Source organism: Acromyrmex echinatior, chromosome 3 (genome assembly GCF_024713525.1).
Source record: "Acromyrmex echinatior isolate Ae372 chromosome 3, ASM2471352v2, whole genome shotgun sequence".
NCBI classification, from domain to species: domain Eukaryota; kingdom Metazoa; phylum Arthropoda; class Insecta; order Hymenoptera; family Formicidae; genus Acromyrmex; species Acromyrmex echinatior.
In genome coordinates, this window is record NC_141854.1 from 11046094 (window position 1) to 11064515 (window position 18422).

General features: G+C 33.1%; 1 protein-coding gene across 7 annotated transcripts in view; it reads right to left on the reverse strand.

Annotated features, from left to right (window-relative positions):
• mtd (TLD domain-containing protein mustard) overlaps window positions 1-18422 on the reverse strand; it is a 155456-nt gene that overhangs the window by 126588 nt on the left and 10446 nt on the right. For 2 of the 7 annotated variants that reach the window (XM_087404482.1, XM_087404478.1), the window contains exons 1-2: window positions 15448-15716; window positions 203-929 (exon numbers count right to left, since the gene is read on the reverse strand). The exons of 2 other annotated variants lie outside the window; for them this stretch is intronic. In XM_087404482.1, coding sequence (XP_087260608.1) covers window positions 203-345 — 143 coding nt within the window. In that variant the 5' untranslated portion in view covers window positions 346-929; window positions 15448-15716. Of the gene's footprint in view, window positions 1-202; window positions 930-13259; window positions 13565-15389; window positions 15717-18422 lie in introns of those variants that run through there. 3 more of the 7 variants (XM_087404480.1, XM_087404481.1, XM_087404479.1) reach the window with 3 other exon arrangements.

Here is an 18422-nt window from a genome sequence, read left to right on the forward strand (position 1 = left end):
ACAGTGTAATACCATCAGTAGCGTTTATTATAACGTCCTAAGATAAATTCTTTAAGAGCGTGGAAGAAAATTACGCGCGGCTGATGAAGAAGGCGGAGTAGAAAATAAACACTCTACAAAGAGATGCAAAGTAGAGGGGTCGTGCGGATTAAAAATGAAGCCTGCCAATTTCCATTTCGTAAATCACGCCGGCGATACTCACTGCCAAGCGAATCCGCCGGTGATTCCTTCTCGCAGCCGATCCTTGAGGCTCCGTTGCCTGGAAGGGATGGTGTCTTCCGGTTTAATAGGCGGTCCACCGCCACCACCACCGGCACCGCTGCCGCCACCGGAGAATAACGCCATACCTTTCGCGTTCCGATAACGTCGATCGTCGAATCAATTACACCTGTGACACTCCTCGCGGTCCCCGCGATCTCTCCACGTCAACAATTTCACATCGCGTATCGAACAGGCATGATCAAAGCCGCTGACCGACGTATTTCGGGTGGCTGTTTGAAACTGATCCTACTCCAGATTTAGATATTTAAAGAACTCGACCCGCGCGCGACGAAAGATCGGTCCGATTTTCGATCAGTCGCGTCGACAATCGAGGTTCCTTCTTACGAACGTGCGTGAAAAACACTCGCGAGCGGAGCTTCGGTGAACTTCGATAGCGGTTATCGCACGTATATCAGGGTCACATGCAAACACCAATTCGTCGATCCGTGACGATCAGTGAATCGATCGGACTTCGCTGACGTTGTACTTGTCGCCAACGAGCGTATCAGCTGCACAGGCAGACACGAACGAGTCGCGAACGAATCGCGGCCAAGACGACATCTGATGATGACCGTTGGCAGCGACGTCACTCACCTCTCTTATATTTCCCTCCGCGTCTCACCTCTGACATGGTGCCAATTGTCGCAAATCCCCGGCACACCACGAGTCTACAGGAGCAACCAAATTCAGTTAACCCTTTGATAAATGCGTAACAGCGAATTCACTTCGACAGAACGATTTGTTTTGAACGTCGATTATTTCCGAAATTAATAGAAAATAGTGAAATACTGATACGAATCTATACATTTGTTCTCCAAATAAATATTTTAATTTTCTAGAATTTAAGCGTATTTAATAAGTAATTTATAACAATAAGAGATTATCCTAAAAGTGTTTATAAAATTCTTGAAATTAAACGGGTTAAATAATTAAGGGTTTTAAAACGTAAAAATTCTAAAATATTATTAATTTTGTTAAGCTAAATGGTATTCGAGCATCATCATTCTAGTATTAATTTGAAACGTTTGATGGTATTTCATAAATTTAATTATCTTAATCTACTTATACTAATAATATTTAATAATTTTGAGGTATTATTTCATTAATTAAATATCATAGCCAATGAACTATAATTTAAAATATAAATAACGCGCTGTTCAAACCAGAAAAAACTCCTTCTATGAAGTAATTCTTATAAAAGAATTTAAAAATTTAATCTCTCCTCCACTTCTCTTTCTCATTTTTGTAAAATTTATGTTCTTTTTTTGCAAAATAAAAAATTTCGTGCTCGAAAAAATTTGTATTTGTAGTTAGAATTTATTGAGCAATCTTTTACACTCAGAGAAAAACATAGCAATAGTAAATATATATGTAGGTGACTATACAAATTTTTTATCATATAGGATTAAATTAATGTTAAAATAGTTGTAAAATAGTTTATTCAACTATGTGTGTGTGTATTTTAATTCTACTCATAAAAGTTTTATATTATTATTACTTATATTGCAGTTTGCTACCACTACATGTCTTTCTCTCTGAGTGTACTTGTACGATTATTCATCGTGATATAATCTGTATATAGTTAATAAAGCTTCTCAATTTGTAATTAATTATTGGAATAATATTTCTTATTTAGAATATTCCTTATTAAGAACTGAAATCAAAATAAAAACGTCTACATAAGATAAATGAATCGAACGGTAGTAAAATGAAATAACACGGGATGTTACCGATGAAAATGATACCGATGTATACTTAATGTATTCACGTGACTCCACATGTTTTAATCTTTCTACGTTATCTCACGTCGCGACAACGCTATACTCGTCGCAAACTGCGCACTCATCAAAATAATAACGAAACGTGAACAAAAAACCCATTCATCAGCGTAGTTAAAAACTAATCTGTGTAGTGTGTATATATTTTATATATATATATATACAGTTGTACAAAACATGTTTTCTGACAACCATTGTGTTCCCTTGAACAGTTAGCCTCCCTCACACCTTTAATCGTTGAGTCATGAAACACTGTTTTATATCGAAAAGACATTTCCAAATATTAATTTAGTAATCATTCATTATTTATTGACATATAAATAAACATTTGTAAAGAACCTCGCCAGCTTTGCAAATGCAATTCATCGTTAAAACGCGTATTTTTGTCGATTCATCATAAAAATATACGATCGAGAATTGAGAAAAGAAATGGAGGGTAAAAGAGTAATCCGAGAAGGAATTGTCAGAAAAAAAAGGAGAAGTATCGTTAGGAAAGCCAGGAGGAACTGATCGCTGAAGATGGATCGAACACCCTTGTAGACGTTCGCGATAATCAATCAATCGACAATCTTCTTGACAGACAGCTCTAGTCGCAGGATAACATAATGATCTACGAATGTTCTTACAGTCATGATAGGAGGCTTTCGAAGGAAGAATGAATTGAATTTACGATACAATTGATAATATGTTCACATTATCATAATAAACATAAGCTCGCCTTATACATATAATAAATCATAATTTATATTACGATTTAATTTACTTCAATAATGTTTTACATGGTTTTATGTGGTTGAACATTACTCTTGTCCTGAACACTCGACATAAATAACAAGAAGATTTTTAATGCATCGACGTGTACACGGTCATCTCGGTTCTAAAGACAGGGCGATCAAATCGAACATAACAACCTCGGTTAAACTTTATTACGTCGAGCTCTGCGCGTATAGTCAAGGCCGCGACGATGATAACAGCCGATCTTAATTATATGGAAATCGAGCAGAGTCTTATTGTTCAGTTGAGACATAATGATTTCCTTTGAAACAGCTGTGACCGTTTGAGTAGAACACAATGCAACGATCAAAGTTAAATGTTAGAATATTTAGGTAAAAAAACGTTTATCAAAATATTACATTAATTCTATCATAACATATGTTTATCAAAATGGGTTATCGTAATGTCATAATTTCGACAGCATGATAATTTTATTATAACGCTCCTTTACTTCAAAAATGACACATTTAAAAAAAACGTTTAAAAACGAAAAAGATTTTCGAATTATTACTTATGAATTAAGTGAACATTACTCTATCAATCATCAAAGGTGAACTACGTAATTATTCATTTTAACACATTTTACATTCCAAACAATCCATTCACAAATTTTTATATCAATTTAATACGAAATGAATATGTTAGAAAATAATATAAGTGAAAATTAATACAAGAAATGTAACACTTTGACCAAAGCAAATTGAAGAATATATTTCTTCAGTAAAATTAACATTTACCATTCAGTTATCTTAGAATTTCCGTTTTAAAACTACATTATTTTCATGTTATCTCTTTGTTTACTTACTCATCGTATTATTTTAACACTAAGAAATGTTAAATATCAATTTAACTTAAAATATTTAAATAACATAATCACAGTATGATGAATTAATACTCGGATATGTTAATTCGACACAAAAGTTCTTTAAATTTAATGTAAGTTTAAGTTTTTTTTAATTTTAAAGACCAATTTCAATACAAGCACAAAATGAATATTTTTTACTATGTAACTTAACTTCATAAAAAATCGTCGAAATCATCACAATTCAAAAAGATTTTTAAAATTTGAAATGAAAATGATAAAAATAACAAAAAATATATCATAAAAACGAAACGTGGTTATATATTTAAAACGTATAAAAAGAAGAGCATAAAAAATACTTGTGTGGTGGTTTTTTATGCTCTTCTTTTTATACGATAAAAATAATATTTGATGTTAAAAATTAGAAATTATAATATTCATTTTGCGATATTATTCGATTTAATTAATAATTCTCTGCCAAGTTGAAAAATATTTTTTCTCCTTTTCTGAGAAATTTCATTTTTTGAGTTATGTGCTTTTGAAAGGAAGCGATAATTCTATTATAAATACACCACACTCTTATGCTAGTTTCCTAAATTTTATTTGGTTGCGCTTTAGAATACCTACAGTTTATATATAATAGCGTGTTAAAAAATTGGATAATTAAAAAAATAAATATTTTACGACTCAACGCTCAAAATAGCATCTAATACGTGATCTTTTTAAAACGTTAATCTCCATGTTTGACAACTCGCTGATTTATAAAGAAAGTTTATCAAGCACGCTCGACGAATCAGAACGAAAAGTTTCAAAGTAGCTATCTGCTTTCAGGATCATCGTACGTTTGTCTACCCTATACCAAAGATATCTACGTCAGCGTTTCGAGAGCCGCTTGTAACATGGCCTTGTAACATATACAAAGGACGACCTATAAAATCCGCAACACACAATTCAGCCGACATTACAGCGAAAACTCGACTACAGGGAGTTAAATGTGGCGACGAATTTTCCGGTGCGGAAATTCCCGTCGTTGCCGATACGACGACGACGGGCTTTTGTATCTCGTTCAAGGGCGTTATCAAGGTTAAGGTCACAATCAAGGTCATGCCAGTAGCAGCCGTTAATCCCGGTCCTCGTTCCTCGTGGTGAACACACCAGCCTACGCCTCTCCATGTCGAAAGCCTCCCAGTATTGATCTCCCTTCGCCCACCAAACTCGACCAATCCCAGCTGGCATTGCATGGTAACCAACGCTCCGCCACGTTTTCCGAAGAACCAACCTACCGCGGGAGTCCCTACTACCTGAACATTCAAAAAATTCCGTGATAACTGTTACTAAAGCGATTTAATTTGCCGGCACGCCGTGCTTCTCGTGCGTACCTTCGGGCGTCGTCGACCTTCGTCCAAATCGCGTGACGATCATCGTCAGAGAAACCTTCAATCTACGATCAGCGTTTAAGTACTGCCTGCTTAATTGTTTACTACTTTTCACTACGGTTATTTAGTCGTTCATTTGATTTAGCAATTAATGAGAGCTAAAGAACTTTAATTATTACAATTTTTAAGCATAATAATCAATTATTCTCTTTTAGTTAACTTATAGTTTATCTTTTTCTTTATATTATAAATTGTAAAAATTAAGATAGAAATATAAAGTAGAAACTTTTTCTACAACATATAGAAGTTTAGCTCGTTACATAGTAAAGATAATTAATATAAAGATGGCCAAGAAAATGAGCAAAATATGAAAAAATACGAATAGTAACTGTGCAATTTATTCATATATTAATAAATATGAGAAATAGAACGAACATTTCGCGTATCCTTTGAGTCTTTTTTAGCTAATACATAAATAAAAAACTAAAACTAAACTACAACTTTGACTTTTCTGATAAATAATGAACAAATTCTAAATACGTAATGGTTTATAAAATTGGTTGTATTACTCGAATACACAAAATGTAATAATCACTGAAATTCGAAATATAAACATATGCAGATATCACAATTCTAACTTTTTTAATTATTATTATACTAAAATAAAATTGGATCTACATTGATATTCAAACCTCAATAATATGATAACGTAATATCTTTTATATAATTAATAAAATAACATTTCCGATAACGTTAGGTGAAACCTTGAGACCTTGACACATCTCAATAAAAGTGGGTCATTCTCACGCATTCCCTTGAAACTCCTACACTTACATTTGGCCCAGCAAGATGTTCTAGGTATTGCGCGATTGTTTCGGAAAGTAGGCCATACTCGGCCTACTGCAATCCTAAGGACACTGCACCTGCGCGTCGCAGCATTGCGTGGGTTTGTGTGGTTAAGTGTCTTATGTGCTTCCTACAATTTATCTACTCAAAATCTTACAACAATTCATTTACCAATTCATTTTCTATTAATCAACCAAAAAATAAAGTAATAAAAAAATGAGATAAATTGAGTTAACTAAAAGAGAATAATCGATTACTGTTACGCATAATAATATAATAATTATAGTTCTTTAGCTTTCATTCTCAACTTTAATTCATTAACATATTTCTATCGAAGCATCAATATTCTTCAAAATTGCTTTCCTTGTCGACACAAAACTTTTGCTATTAACTCTGCTACTTAACTAAAAAAATGATAAAAAAATTTCAGCTCAAATGAAATTATTAATCTAGAATGAACTTTCGAATTTGTCAATTGTAAAATAGCTACAATTACTAATCGACAATAGAAATGTCTATCTCGCGGGACATCCACAAATCGACGAGCGATCGTTTCACACCACTACAAAAATTCGAATAAAAATTCCTAAATCTATATAAACGGTTTAACTAATCGAACCATGATAAATAAGACCGTATAAATCAAAGACCATTGCAAATACACCTCGCTAACCTCTCTGACCGTATTAAAATACAATAAATTTTTGCATTTAATAAATTAATGCGTGACCACTTCTACAGCTTTCTGCGTGATATATATGATGTATACGATATTTGAATATATGTTTTTTATAGGAAAAAGAGAAAATCGTACATATTGCAAATCTGCTAAATGCACCCGAGCTTTTTGCACAGAAAAAAAAACATGTAATTCCATTTTAATTGTATAACTATATCTATATATTCGGAATAATAAATTGGAATATGCAATATGTTTGTGTTATAATACATATTGCGTGCTAAACATCACAAATATACTTGTATATGACATGTATGAAACCGTAAAAACAGCTGTTAACAATTTAAAAAAAAGGAAATGACGTCTGCCTTCATTTGTTTGTACATTTTTTCTCTCTCTTGCTACGACGTTATGTAATTTTATGCAATCTCCCTGTTTCGAACTCATTTATTCCATCGTGTGACACGCCGAAACGCAACGAAATTGAACAAACTTTGCTATGATAATGCAGATAAGAACTTTCCATAGTCGTCATGTAACTGTATCCCAGTGTTCTATCACGTGTCTTAATTTCGCATCAAACCTACACAAGTATTCTGCGAGTAAATCACACGCAAAGGCATCCTAGAAAAGAAAATACCTACGCACATAAATCCGTCTAAAAATTCATGAAATTTTAAAATCTTGTGAATTAAAATTGCACATTAAAAATTCCAAAAATTCGACACATATAATATCCAAACCTCTCCAAAATAAAAAATTAAAATTCGCAAATAAAAAGAAAAAGTTAAATGTTATTTCTTATTAATAAAATATTTTAAAAATTCAGTAATGTGTAATAATTTCTGAAAACCGCTTACTAAATAATAAATATCGAAAGCAATAAGATTACCAAAATTCAAATACACGTATTAATAAAACGTGTATTATTATTAGAAATGACAGATAAATAATTGTCATAGTTCTCTTTTAACGTGGTCTGGTCACAAAGAACCTTGAAAAAAAAAAAAGAAAATTGATTTTTTAAGCATTAATCAAATTTGAAATAAGAAATCTCTATGATATACTATTGTATGTATCAACAGATTAAATAACGATTGTACAGATTACTTCGACAAACGAGGAACGTATCCATATAGAAGAACGCGTTGGTGTTGAGCTTGCCCAAGCTTTCGTCAAAATCAAAATGCCAGTTGCCTCGTTCTGGCCGCGGCCGGAGGCCGATACGTGAGTCGAATCTACTCGTACAAAATATCAGAGAGGGAAATAAACGTTTATCGAGGGCGCAAGAGAAACAATAAAAATAACTTGGAAGCTTCCCCGAGAGGCCGAGATGTTCAGCAAACATGTTAACGCAGGCAGGAGTTCTCAAACACTTCCCAACGCCCAATTTTATATCTTTTCAACCACGCCCAATACATATGTGCTGCATGTATTACAGCAGTACATATAGCAATGTATATCGACGAGAGAGAGAAATGCTATACATTATATTGGTACAAAAAAGGTTTGTCACACATACACATACACACTTGTTTGTTGAATAAAGATAAAAACAAAATCGTAGCAAAATTGCCGCCACGCGCTTCAGTATGTTCTTTTTATACCTATAAAGAAACTTTTCAATTCCCTTTTCACAACTTCGATTTTCAGACTTTATTTAACGCAAAGTTGGAAAAATCCATGTAATGGCAGATCTTCTATCAATCTAAATTATATTAAAAATATGTAAAAATTATATACTTTCGTTATTATATTCGTATGAAGATCGTACAAGAAAAGAACAGTTTTGCTAAAGTATCTAAAAATTTAAATACGTACAGATCTGAAAATAATTTTGTTGAAATCATTAAAATAATTATCTAAAACGCTCAAGTTAGTTGTCATAGTTATAATGTCAAAACTTTTTGCAGCTTTACTATTATTATGCTTCAATTTTCTGCATAATTATTTTGATGGTGTAGTAAAATATATCTATCTAAATTTTTAGATACTTCAGCAAAATCATTATTTTCATGTAATTGTACGAAACTAACAAAAAAAACTAATAAAAGAAACAAAAATCAAATGATATACTTTCAAACCTGAAATGCGAAAATGTACGAAAAAAAAATAGGTCACGTACGAATGAGTTAAATGATTCGGCCGCCGGCATTAACCTCCATAATACACCGACCTATCATTCATTTTATCTCGAGCCTACATAGTGCGAGCATGTTGCAAACGTTATCCGGTACGGTGCAATGTTTCGTAGCACGTAGCGCATATTGGATTACAATGAATCCTCTTACGATGCGGCGCAAGACTCTCAAGGTTGTACTGCGACCTTTGCCATTATCAACAACGAATCGCGAAAAAGTAAGCCCTCACTATATAACTCGGCGTGAGGAGTCCTCGGAACTTCAGGAGGATCTCTTGCCATCTTATTCCAGTTCGGTAGATCGCAAATATTCGTGAATGTTGCACAACTGAATTTACTTGCTACAAACGATGCAACGGTATTACGCGAGTAATAAATATTGTATTGAATCGGGACAAAAGTAGCACTGCTTCATTTGTATCTACATATTTTCGCCTATTACATCGGTCTACGAAACAAAGTTTCAGTTTTAAAAATCTGTTTTTTTAATTGCGGTACAATGATTTTTAATGAGTTATGATATACCAATCAAAGTCTCAAAATGCTTATTTTATTTAATCCGCAATAATTTAGTAATAAAAAATCTTAAAAATATTTCTTAAATAAAAGACGATTTTATAGAGAAAACTTTCACGTCAAAGTCGAAAATTTTTCATTTTGTGTAGCTCGTAGTTTTTCATATGTAAAAATTAAACTTAGAAATTCAAAAGACATAGTGACAGAATGTAAAAGAGGTAGTGACTTTTCGAAAATATAAATTTTAAGCTTTAAAATCAGTTTTTTTATTTTTTTATTTTATTTTATTTTTTTATTTTATTAAAATCTCATTCATTTTTCACGAAGTTACAGCTACTAATATTTAAAGTTCATAGTGCTATAAACTTTTGTTCCGACCCAATATATATATCATATCGTAATTTATTATTATTGTTATACATATTTGCGTCATCATATTGCATTTCTTATTCCATATTATTGTTAAATTATTATTGTTGAATTTATTGCAGATTTATTTATTTATTTATTTATTTATTACGCACTCGTGCCGAATTCATTAATATTAATTGTAGCTCAAATATTAATTAAAGCTCTGTGTGTGTGTGTGTGTGTGTGTATATATGTATACATATATACAAATTCAATACATAAAGTTTACTTTAGGGCATACATTTAATTTATTATTCACGATTAAAACTTCGTACACAATTCGTTTCACATTAATGACATAAACTTTTTTATTCTCTGTCGTTTCTTATCCCCGGTATTAGACTCGCCGCATTATTCGTGAAACAATCAGAAACGAGGCGTCTCTTCAGTCGCGCAAGTCGGAGTTCTAGAAATATGCAATGAACGTTTCTGCAGCTGCATCTGCCCACACGCGGACAACAAGGCTCATATGTAAATGTTCCTCGTTATTATACGAGATGTCGTGACAATATAAAAATGATGCAGCTGCATCCGTAAAATTCTTCCCACCAACACGGGGTGCACTAATAAAAAAAGAGAAAAAAAAAGAAAAAAATATATAAAGTATTATTGGGGAAAAACAGTGTGTCAAATCGTGGATTATGTTTTGTCACTTTTGCATCCACCTTAATATCCACATAAAATCTTTGCATATCGCGAAAAAAATACGTGTCAAAAATCGTGCATTGTTTTTTGAAATGTCTCTTTGTAATGCAGAAAATGTATTTCAAAAAAGAAAAATCTTAATATTTCTTTTGTCTATAACACTGAGGTTGTAAGGGAATTAATACTTTAAGCTGGAAACATTAAAAGAAACTCATAATCAACAATAAGCTCCTTTTTTAATTTTTTCTTGTTATATCAAGTATCTACGTGGGTTTAATTCTTAATCTTATTTTCTTATTCTTATTATTTTTAGATTTGATAGAACTATGCTATGTTTCTATTTTTCTTCAAATATGTGTTTATCATACTATTATTAGCAAAAATGTATGTATATAATGTACATGTATGTTGCATGAACAAATATAAAGCGAAGTTTAAAAATCCGTGGATTTATTAAACCTAAATAATTGTACGTCGTTGTCGCGTCAAGTCGTCCTTGTGAGAAACAGCATTGGTTTATAAATAAATTATTTCTTATTTTTATCTTTTAATATTTTACTATTATACTGTATATTATGACCAGTAAAACTTTAAAACTTGATTCGTTTCCTTTCTTCATGTTGTATATTATAATATAATGATGAAAATACCGACTTGAAAAATTAATACGAATAGATTGTGAACTGATTATCGCAAAACTAAACATTTGCATTTCCATTATCACTGTACAAGTAATAAGTTGTATGCACAAAATACAATGCTCACACAAGAAAAATGTCATTTTTACTCATTTACGTCATTATTGCGCTTGACAATTCATTTTTCATCGACCAAAATTACAAACATTAATCCAGATGCAACACACCGCAATATCGACGCGCTGTCTGCGGTCGATAGGAAAAAAAAGATAGTGAATATGAGCAAAGTGGGGCGCGTTAATGAATTTCCTTATCAAATCAGAGCAGCATCGTGCTACGAGTCGCTATTATTATCTCTCTCATCGATCAATACGACGTATAGCCGTAGTGCACGACGACTTGCAAATAACACCAAAACAGCTATGCGCAGGAACCTCACCCGCGGACATTCATTTATACCGAGGCTCGCTTTGGCAAAAAAAAAAAAATTCCGAGAGATGAAGATACGTGTTTCGTTCGTGGAACGTTCGCGTTTTTAATTGGTATCGAAAAGGGGAAAACAACGAGATAAAGCACTGTATACATATATTCGCACTGCGCATCTCGCGCTAAATGCGGCTGTCAGTTTTTCACTCTGACACTGAATATACATTTTTCACGATAGATAAATCTCAGAGTAACATACACTCGGTGAAAAAACTCGCAAATTTAAAAGTTACAATTTGTCTCGAAAACAATCCTTTATAAAATATTGTTTTGAATCTTCTTAGTATTTTTTTTTGTTTTCTTATATAATATTATTTAGCAATAGATTTAATCTTTTTCCACAGATAAATTACACATATAATAATAAGAATAATAATAATAATAATATTATGTATATAATTTTTATATGCAATAAATTAAATTTCTCGAAATATAACTATATATATATATATATATATATATATATATATATCCTTCTATATTAATTTCTATAATATTCTGGATATGAAATCATATCTGTATTAAAATTACAAATAAAATATCGACATTTAAGTAATTTTATCATTAAAACTTTTGATACAATCACAGAAATAAATTCATGTCTGCGCTCGTATGTTACTTCCGGCAGATTCTGGCGAGTGGTATGTCACTTAGAATCATCTGGACGGATTAATCACCCGAGCGAGTCAGCTTCATTAATCGCGATAATTTTACAAACGATCGCGCCTACGCCAATTTCCACAGCCGGTATTTTTCTCATCCGGCAGAGAATCCCATTAGGAGACACGCGATGTAGACCGCGAGATAAATAAAACGGCGTATCATAAAAATTATTCTATCATAATAAATGATTCTATCGTAATAAATGATTCTATCATAATAAATTTTCATCCATGTAAGTGACTTTGTTAAGGCATTACAAAGATAACATCTCTTAAATATTTAAACTGCTTATTCCCTATATCTGAGTTTCTTTTGTTCTAAAATCACAACTTTACTATTTATTTTCTGTACTTTTTTTCATAATGATGATATTTCCCAGAATTTCATTAATTGGACATGAAAACGAACACGTAATCCCTGACTTCTGCGTATTGGAGCAAACTATCGTAATCTAGTTTAACAAATTTAATTAGTTTGACTGGGATGGCTCTCGTTAGTAAAGAACAAAAGACACAAAGCGACGCAAATGAAAGATATAACAAGAAAAACGCTTTGCTGCTGGTAATGAAATATTTTGTAACTTACACAAGTACAACAGTACACGGGCGTATTTTACTATTTTGTCCACATAAGAATCGAGGTCAGTACGATGTATGGATTAAAATATACTTAATATGTAATATTTTCTGTACGTGCGCTACGATAATCCCCATCTACGAGAACTATAAGAGAATTATTCGTAATTTTACCGCTTTCTATGGAAATTTGTTATCAAATGCTATTAAGAAATCATACGTACTATCTACATGATGCGTAAAGATGATATTTATTTGCTTTTCAATTAATGTGAGATTTGTCATTTCATTTTGTCGAAATCGGTAACTCCACACGAAATAAATCTATCTTTAGGCGGATACAAATTAGGAAATTTCAAAACACGATTTTAATGATTAAACGTATTAAGCTTAGATATGATCAGAATTTTCTGGTCTTTCCATTTTCAAAAATTTTTCTCAGTCTAAGTTCTCTAAACAATAAATTCAGAAATAAAATAATTTGAATAATAAACAATAAATTTGAAATTATGTTCTTAATTTTCGATCACAGTATTAACTCCTTATATTAAAGTATGAAAGAAGAAAAGCAATCCAAAGCGTATTTTATCTGTGTATTTAAAGAAAATAGTCTGTAAAGGAAAAAAAATAAAAAGATGTCTCAAATAGATGTCACGCAACGCAACGCACCGTTTTAATTCGACGTTAATGCAAAACGTTCGAATGATCTCCGGTAAGGGTGAAGGTTATTATCCTTCGCTGGCAGAATTCCAACAGTCGAGTGTATTCGAGAAGAGTGCTTCTCGGCGTACTTAACCCTCGGTAGAATGAAAAGCGATAAAGCTCATCCTCCCCTTTCACCACTCGTCGCGACGATGCGCGCCTCAATGAATCCTGTTATTCGATCTCGAAGAAATCGACTCGTTCTTCTATCTTTTGCACCGCGGATCGTCTCAATAAAGTCTTCTCATTCCCATGATGTTACCACGTCGTGTCTTGTTATTAAAACGTAAGAAAGATAAAGAGAAAAAGAGGAAGAAAGAGAGAAAAAAATGGATCAAGAGAAATGAGATTATCCGAATACCGTACACAAACACTATTTTGTGCTAAACTAAACACGTGGCTAAAGCACGTGTTTCGAAAAATTCACAATAGAAATAGATAAAATTAATACGCCTAACACAATCTTTACTACAATTTTGAATTAATTTTTTTAAATAAATTTATATTAATTTTCTTCTTCTAAATTTTATTCTCTATTAATTAATATAAAAAAATAAAATTTACTGTTTTTAATATCTTAATATTTGTATATATATTTATTTCTGCCTTTATTGAAATATGGCAATCATTTAAACATTTTTTCTGTTTTATTATATTTAAAAAAAAAAGAAAAATAATTAATATTAAAAGTTGTAAAATCTTTTAACAAATGTTTCATATATTTTTATCAAATGGTAAGTATGTATATACTAAAAATAAATATATCAACTCATTTAAATCACCAAGAAATACTAATTGTCCTTTAGGGCATAATTATGCAAATTATATTACTTTATGCTTCAATGATCTGCATTTCTTTTCACGCAGAATGAAACAAGTGTGTATTTCTTTTTCATTCTATCGACGAGGCGTAAAAGTTAACAGAAGTCTGCGTGCGTGTAATTATGCGTAATGATTATTATCGCCGTAATTGCTCATGTATCAGCATGGAAATGACTGACTACATTGAAAAGATTCATCCGAAAGGATTTACCAGCTCCGATTTCGCGATCACGAATGCGGCCTTGAGTTCACTCAATTTTATTTCGTCAGCTATGCATATTTTCTCAAATATTCTAGCGTGAGAAGACGTAAAAGTTGAAGAACAAAACTTTGTGCACGCGAGCGCGTGAGTGATTATCATCGCCGTAATTGTCCATCGTGTCGGTATGGAAATCGCTTTTTATCGGTCCCGTCATCGTGCGCGCGTCTAACGACGTGTTAATGCCTGCTTAATCAAGAAATATCCCGGTTCTTGATAAGAGCCGCATTTAGAACGATCGTTTAAGATTTATTTGTGTGCACATCAATGATGCGTCAATAGTACGTCAATAGCGCATCAACTCCTGCTATTGTATACAAATTTACATGTAAGAATGCATCGGGACCTTCGCCTTTAACATTTATGTAAATCCTCTCGATACGTATACGTAGATCTTATTACTAAACACTTATTATAAATGAGCAAAAAAGAGATCTCTTTTATCACACAACAGTTGTCAATTATAACTAAAAATAAAATAGACAATGTATGTAATATAATATTATGTCTACTATTATAAGCTCAGCCATTATAACTAACAGAAAATTGCGATTGTAAACGCGAGTGTTAATTTTAATGATAAATTCTCCAACCAATTTGAATTTTCAATTAAACTGTCAAAGCCTCAATATATCCACAAAATATTCATTATTCATAAATATGCAGACTTAATGTGGGCAGATTTATCAAACTTAATTTGGACAGATTTACTCGCCTCATGAGTGAAACAAATAAATCTCATATTTCCAGAAAAGCAATGTTAATAATTCTGTCGTTCCCGCAAAAAAAAGCAGCAAGAAGTAGTGCCTCATATGTAAAACTAATGCCATACTACTTGAACATTCTCTATCTTATTTCTCTAACTTATCTCGAGATCGTTCGTTCGAAATCGTGCATACGCATTTAGCAATTCGTTTACCCCCTTCATCTCCATCTCTACTTAACCATTCGACAAAGTCCGAAAGATAATTTCCTGCTTTTTCTTAGCAATAGAAACCTAAGATTAATTAACGTACGAACAGGTAGTCGAGGCTAAAGAGAATCATACGCGTTTAGCGCAACCCCCTTCTTCACCTGTGATTAACCCGTTGCAACAAAGCCGAAGAGATAAACGGAAGCAACAAACTGACTCTATGGTCTCCTTTAAGACTGCAGCACTGAGAGCCAAGGTTAACTACGCGTAAAGTTAACAGAGGAACTGGTTATAAACAAGCACGAGGTATCGACGAGGAATCGAGATATGGAGAACTGAGCATGGAGAACCGAGCGCGATCGGACAAAGTCCTCGCGGAAGGATCGTCGCGAGGTAACTGACGTTTCACCGATGTTCAAACGGAAGCGCGCACCCTCCGCACTTCGGGGCACCCTCCTGCTCTACAGCGGGGTAACCTTTCCCACCCCTCGGGCCGAACGCGTCACGGCCTCAACCCACCCTCAACGACCCCAGGACCGTAGCCACCCCGTCAGGTGGAAACTCCACCTCCCTTCGCTACTCGTGTGTCTCGTCTGCCCGTCCCTCACGACGCAGATGGACGGGATCTGTTGTCGAGTTGCCAACGGAATGGACTCCTCCTCGTTTACCCGCCATTGTCTTTACTCGTCAGTGTCGTCGCGACGATGGATTGAGAAATTGCGTCGAGCAAAAAAACGATAAGAAAGAGTCCTGGCACGAGTATCTTCTCGTGGACCACTTCGATCCTTATTTTACTGTAAAAAACGTCACTGCCACGCCGTCGATACGTCGTTACGTCAATTCAACGACTGTGAAATGCTTTAAAATACTTTGCAACGAGAACAAGCATTATACAGAATACTTTAGATTCTTTAGAAACTAGAATCGCTGTAAAAGCAGTATGTTTAATTCAGAATCGACAAATGAAAATGACTTTCACTTATAGGTATTTGAAAAAGAAAAAAACTAAATTAGATCAATACCTTTTTAAATATGCATTGCAATCGAAGATTTCCGATATTAAATTCTCGTAAAATCCTATATATTAAATACATAACATTTCTGTCATGGCTGTAATAAATGTCACTCCAGATATGATTTCCTACATTAACAGATGTATCGAGTAATCGATGAAAATTTCTAGCACTAATACAAAGATAAACAAGGTACGCCCATATGCATCGATGATAAAAATAATACATGGCAAAAATATGTATCAACTGAGTAAAGTTAAAGCATCCAACTAACGCGAGTAGATACTTAATTCGTTCTCGATAACGCGCAAATCGAGTACACGGATCATCGCAACTTTCTCGAAGGCTTCTCGAAGGCTTCTCGAAAAGCGTCAGACAGCGTGGGAGGACGGTACTCAGTAAGGGAAAAGGGAAACGAGAGCAGGTGAGTGTGTGTATATATGTGAGAGAAAAAGAGAAAAATAAAAAGAGCGGGGGGGGAGGGTACAGAGTGTAAGAGAGAGAGAGAGAGAGAGAGAGAGAAAGGGCAGTAAGAGGGCGCAGTAAACGGAGAAGCACTGTATATAGACTCGAAAAGCCAAGAGAAGAGCGGAGGGTTGGTCGATGCCGCAAGGTCGTTCGGTATCGACGGTCTCCCCAATCCCCTCTTGCCCAGAATGTCCCGATCCAATTGACGTTTCGTTACTGTACCACGATTCATTGAGGGCTAGAGTGACAGACGTTTCTAACCATCGGCATAAATCACACACGGTGCTACCAAAGGTGTGACTCTGCTCGATACTTTGTCACCCATGCCGAGGCCAAGGTACCAATATATTCAATGTTAGGTCAGAGATAATCGATACTGTGATAGTTTTCAACAATAAACGTGTTTAGAAATATCAAGAAATTATAATAATTTCACTTATAGACGTTAAATCACGAGAAGAAAATATGATTATTGTCAGATAACGTCGTTGAAAAATAGTTGATCGTCTATCTATAGGAAGCATTCTTTTGAAATTTTACTGAATTATTGCATTCTTTTTAAATTAACGGGAAATTTATATATCATTAAAATGTTCAATAAAAAGCAGTAAGCAATATAAATAATGTAAAGATATAATAATGAAGTATAAAAGTTTAATTCGAATTCTCTCAAGATTTTCTTCGTTTTAATAATTAATCTCAAAGTTCCTATTACTCAAGTTGATCCTATCATAAGATTCTACTAGAATCAATCTCAAATCTGATATTTCAAGGAGATAACTCGATGCTAGAAAGCTCATCAGCTGATCAGCCGATCGATGTCACACGTGATTAGATAATCGTGATTAAAAAGTCATATCATCATAACATCGCTGTGGCACCGTTATTTGCAACTAGCCAACTAACAAAGTCCGTCGCTATCTATTAATAGCGAAATCCATCGCTGGAATTATTATTCTCGCGATATTACCCTACTAGGCGTACATACACCTCTGTCAATGTCAGTTTATCCGTAACCCTTCCCTACGAACTACGAGAACATTACTGATGCACAATCTGAAAGCATAGCAGCAAATGCTAAATTAGCGATAAATCGCGATGATATGGTTAAATGCATCTAATGTAGTAGATGTATGTGAGATAGATTTAACATTATATTCACATTATATATAAATATTATAAAATATACACTCTTACTACACAGAGAAAAGAAAATGTTATTAATATAGTGTATTTTATCCTATTGTGACTATCAATTTTTATATAAACAAGGAATTCATTATAAATTGATTAAATTAAATAATGATAAAAATTAAGTCATTCATTTAAGTTCATTTAAGTTTATTTATTTAATTAATTAATTTTAATATCAAACAATTATTTATAGTAACGAAAACTTTAATAAACTTTTACATTAAACACGCAGTAGCAGCAATTTGCTGCGTCAGCAAAATTTTTTTTATCGTGTATGTTTTATGCAGTAAATATCTACGTCCAGATATATTTCTCTCTAAAGATACCTATATCGGTAAATAAGATATTTATAAAACTATGCTAATACCTACATTAACATTTGTTCCTTTACATTACCAAGTAAAACAATCTACATGTTCGACATTCCGATTGAAAACAGTTATCGTTGATCGTTTATCAGT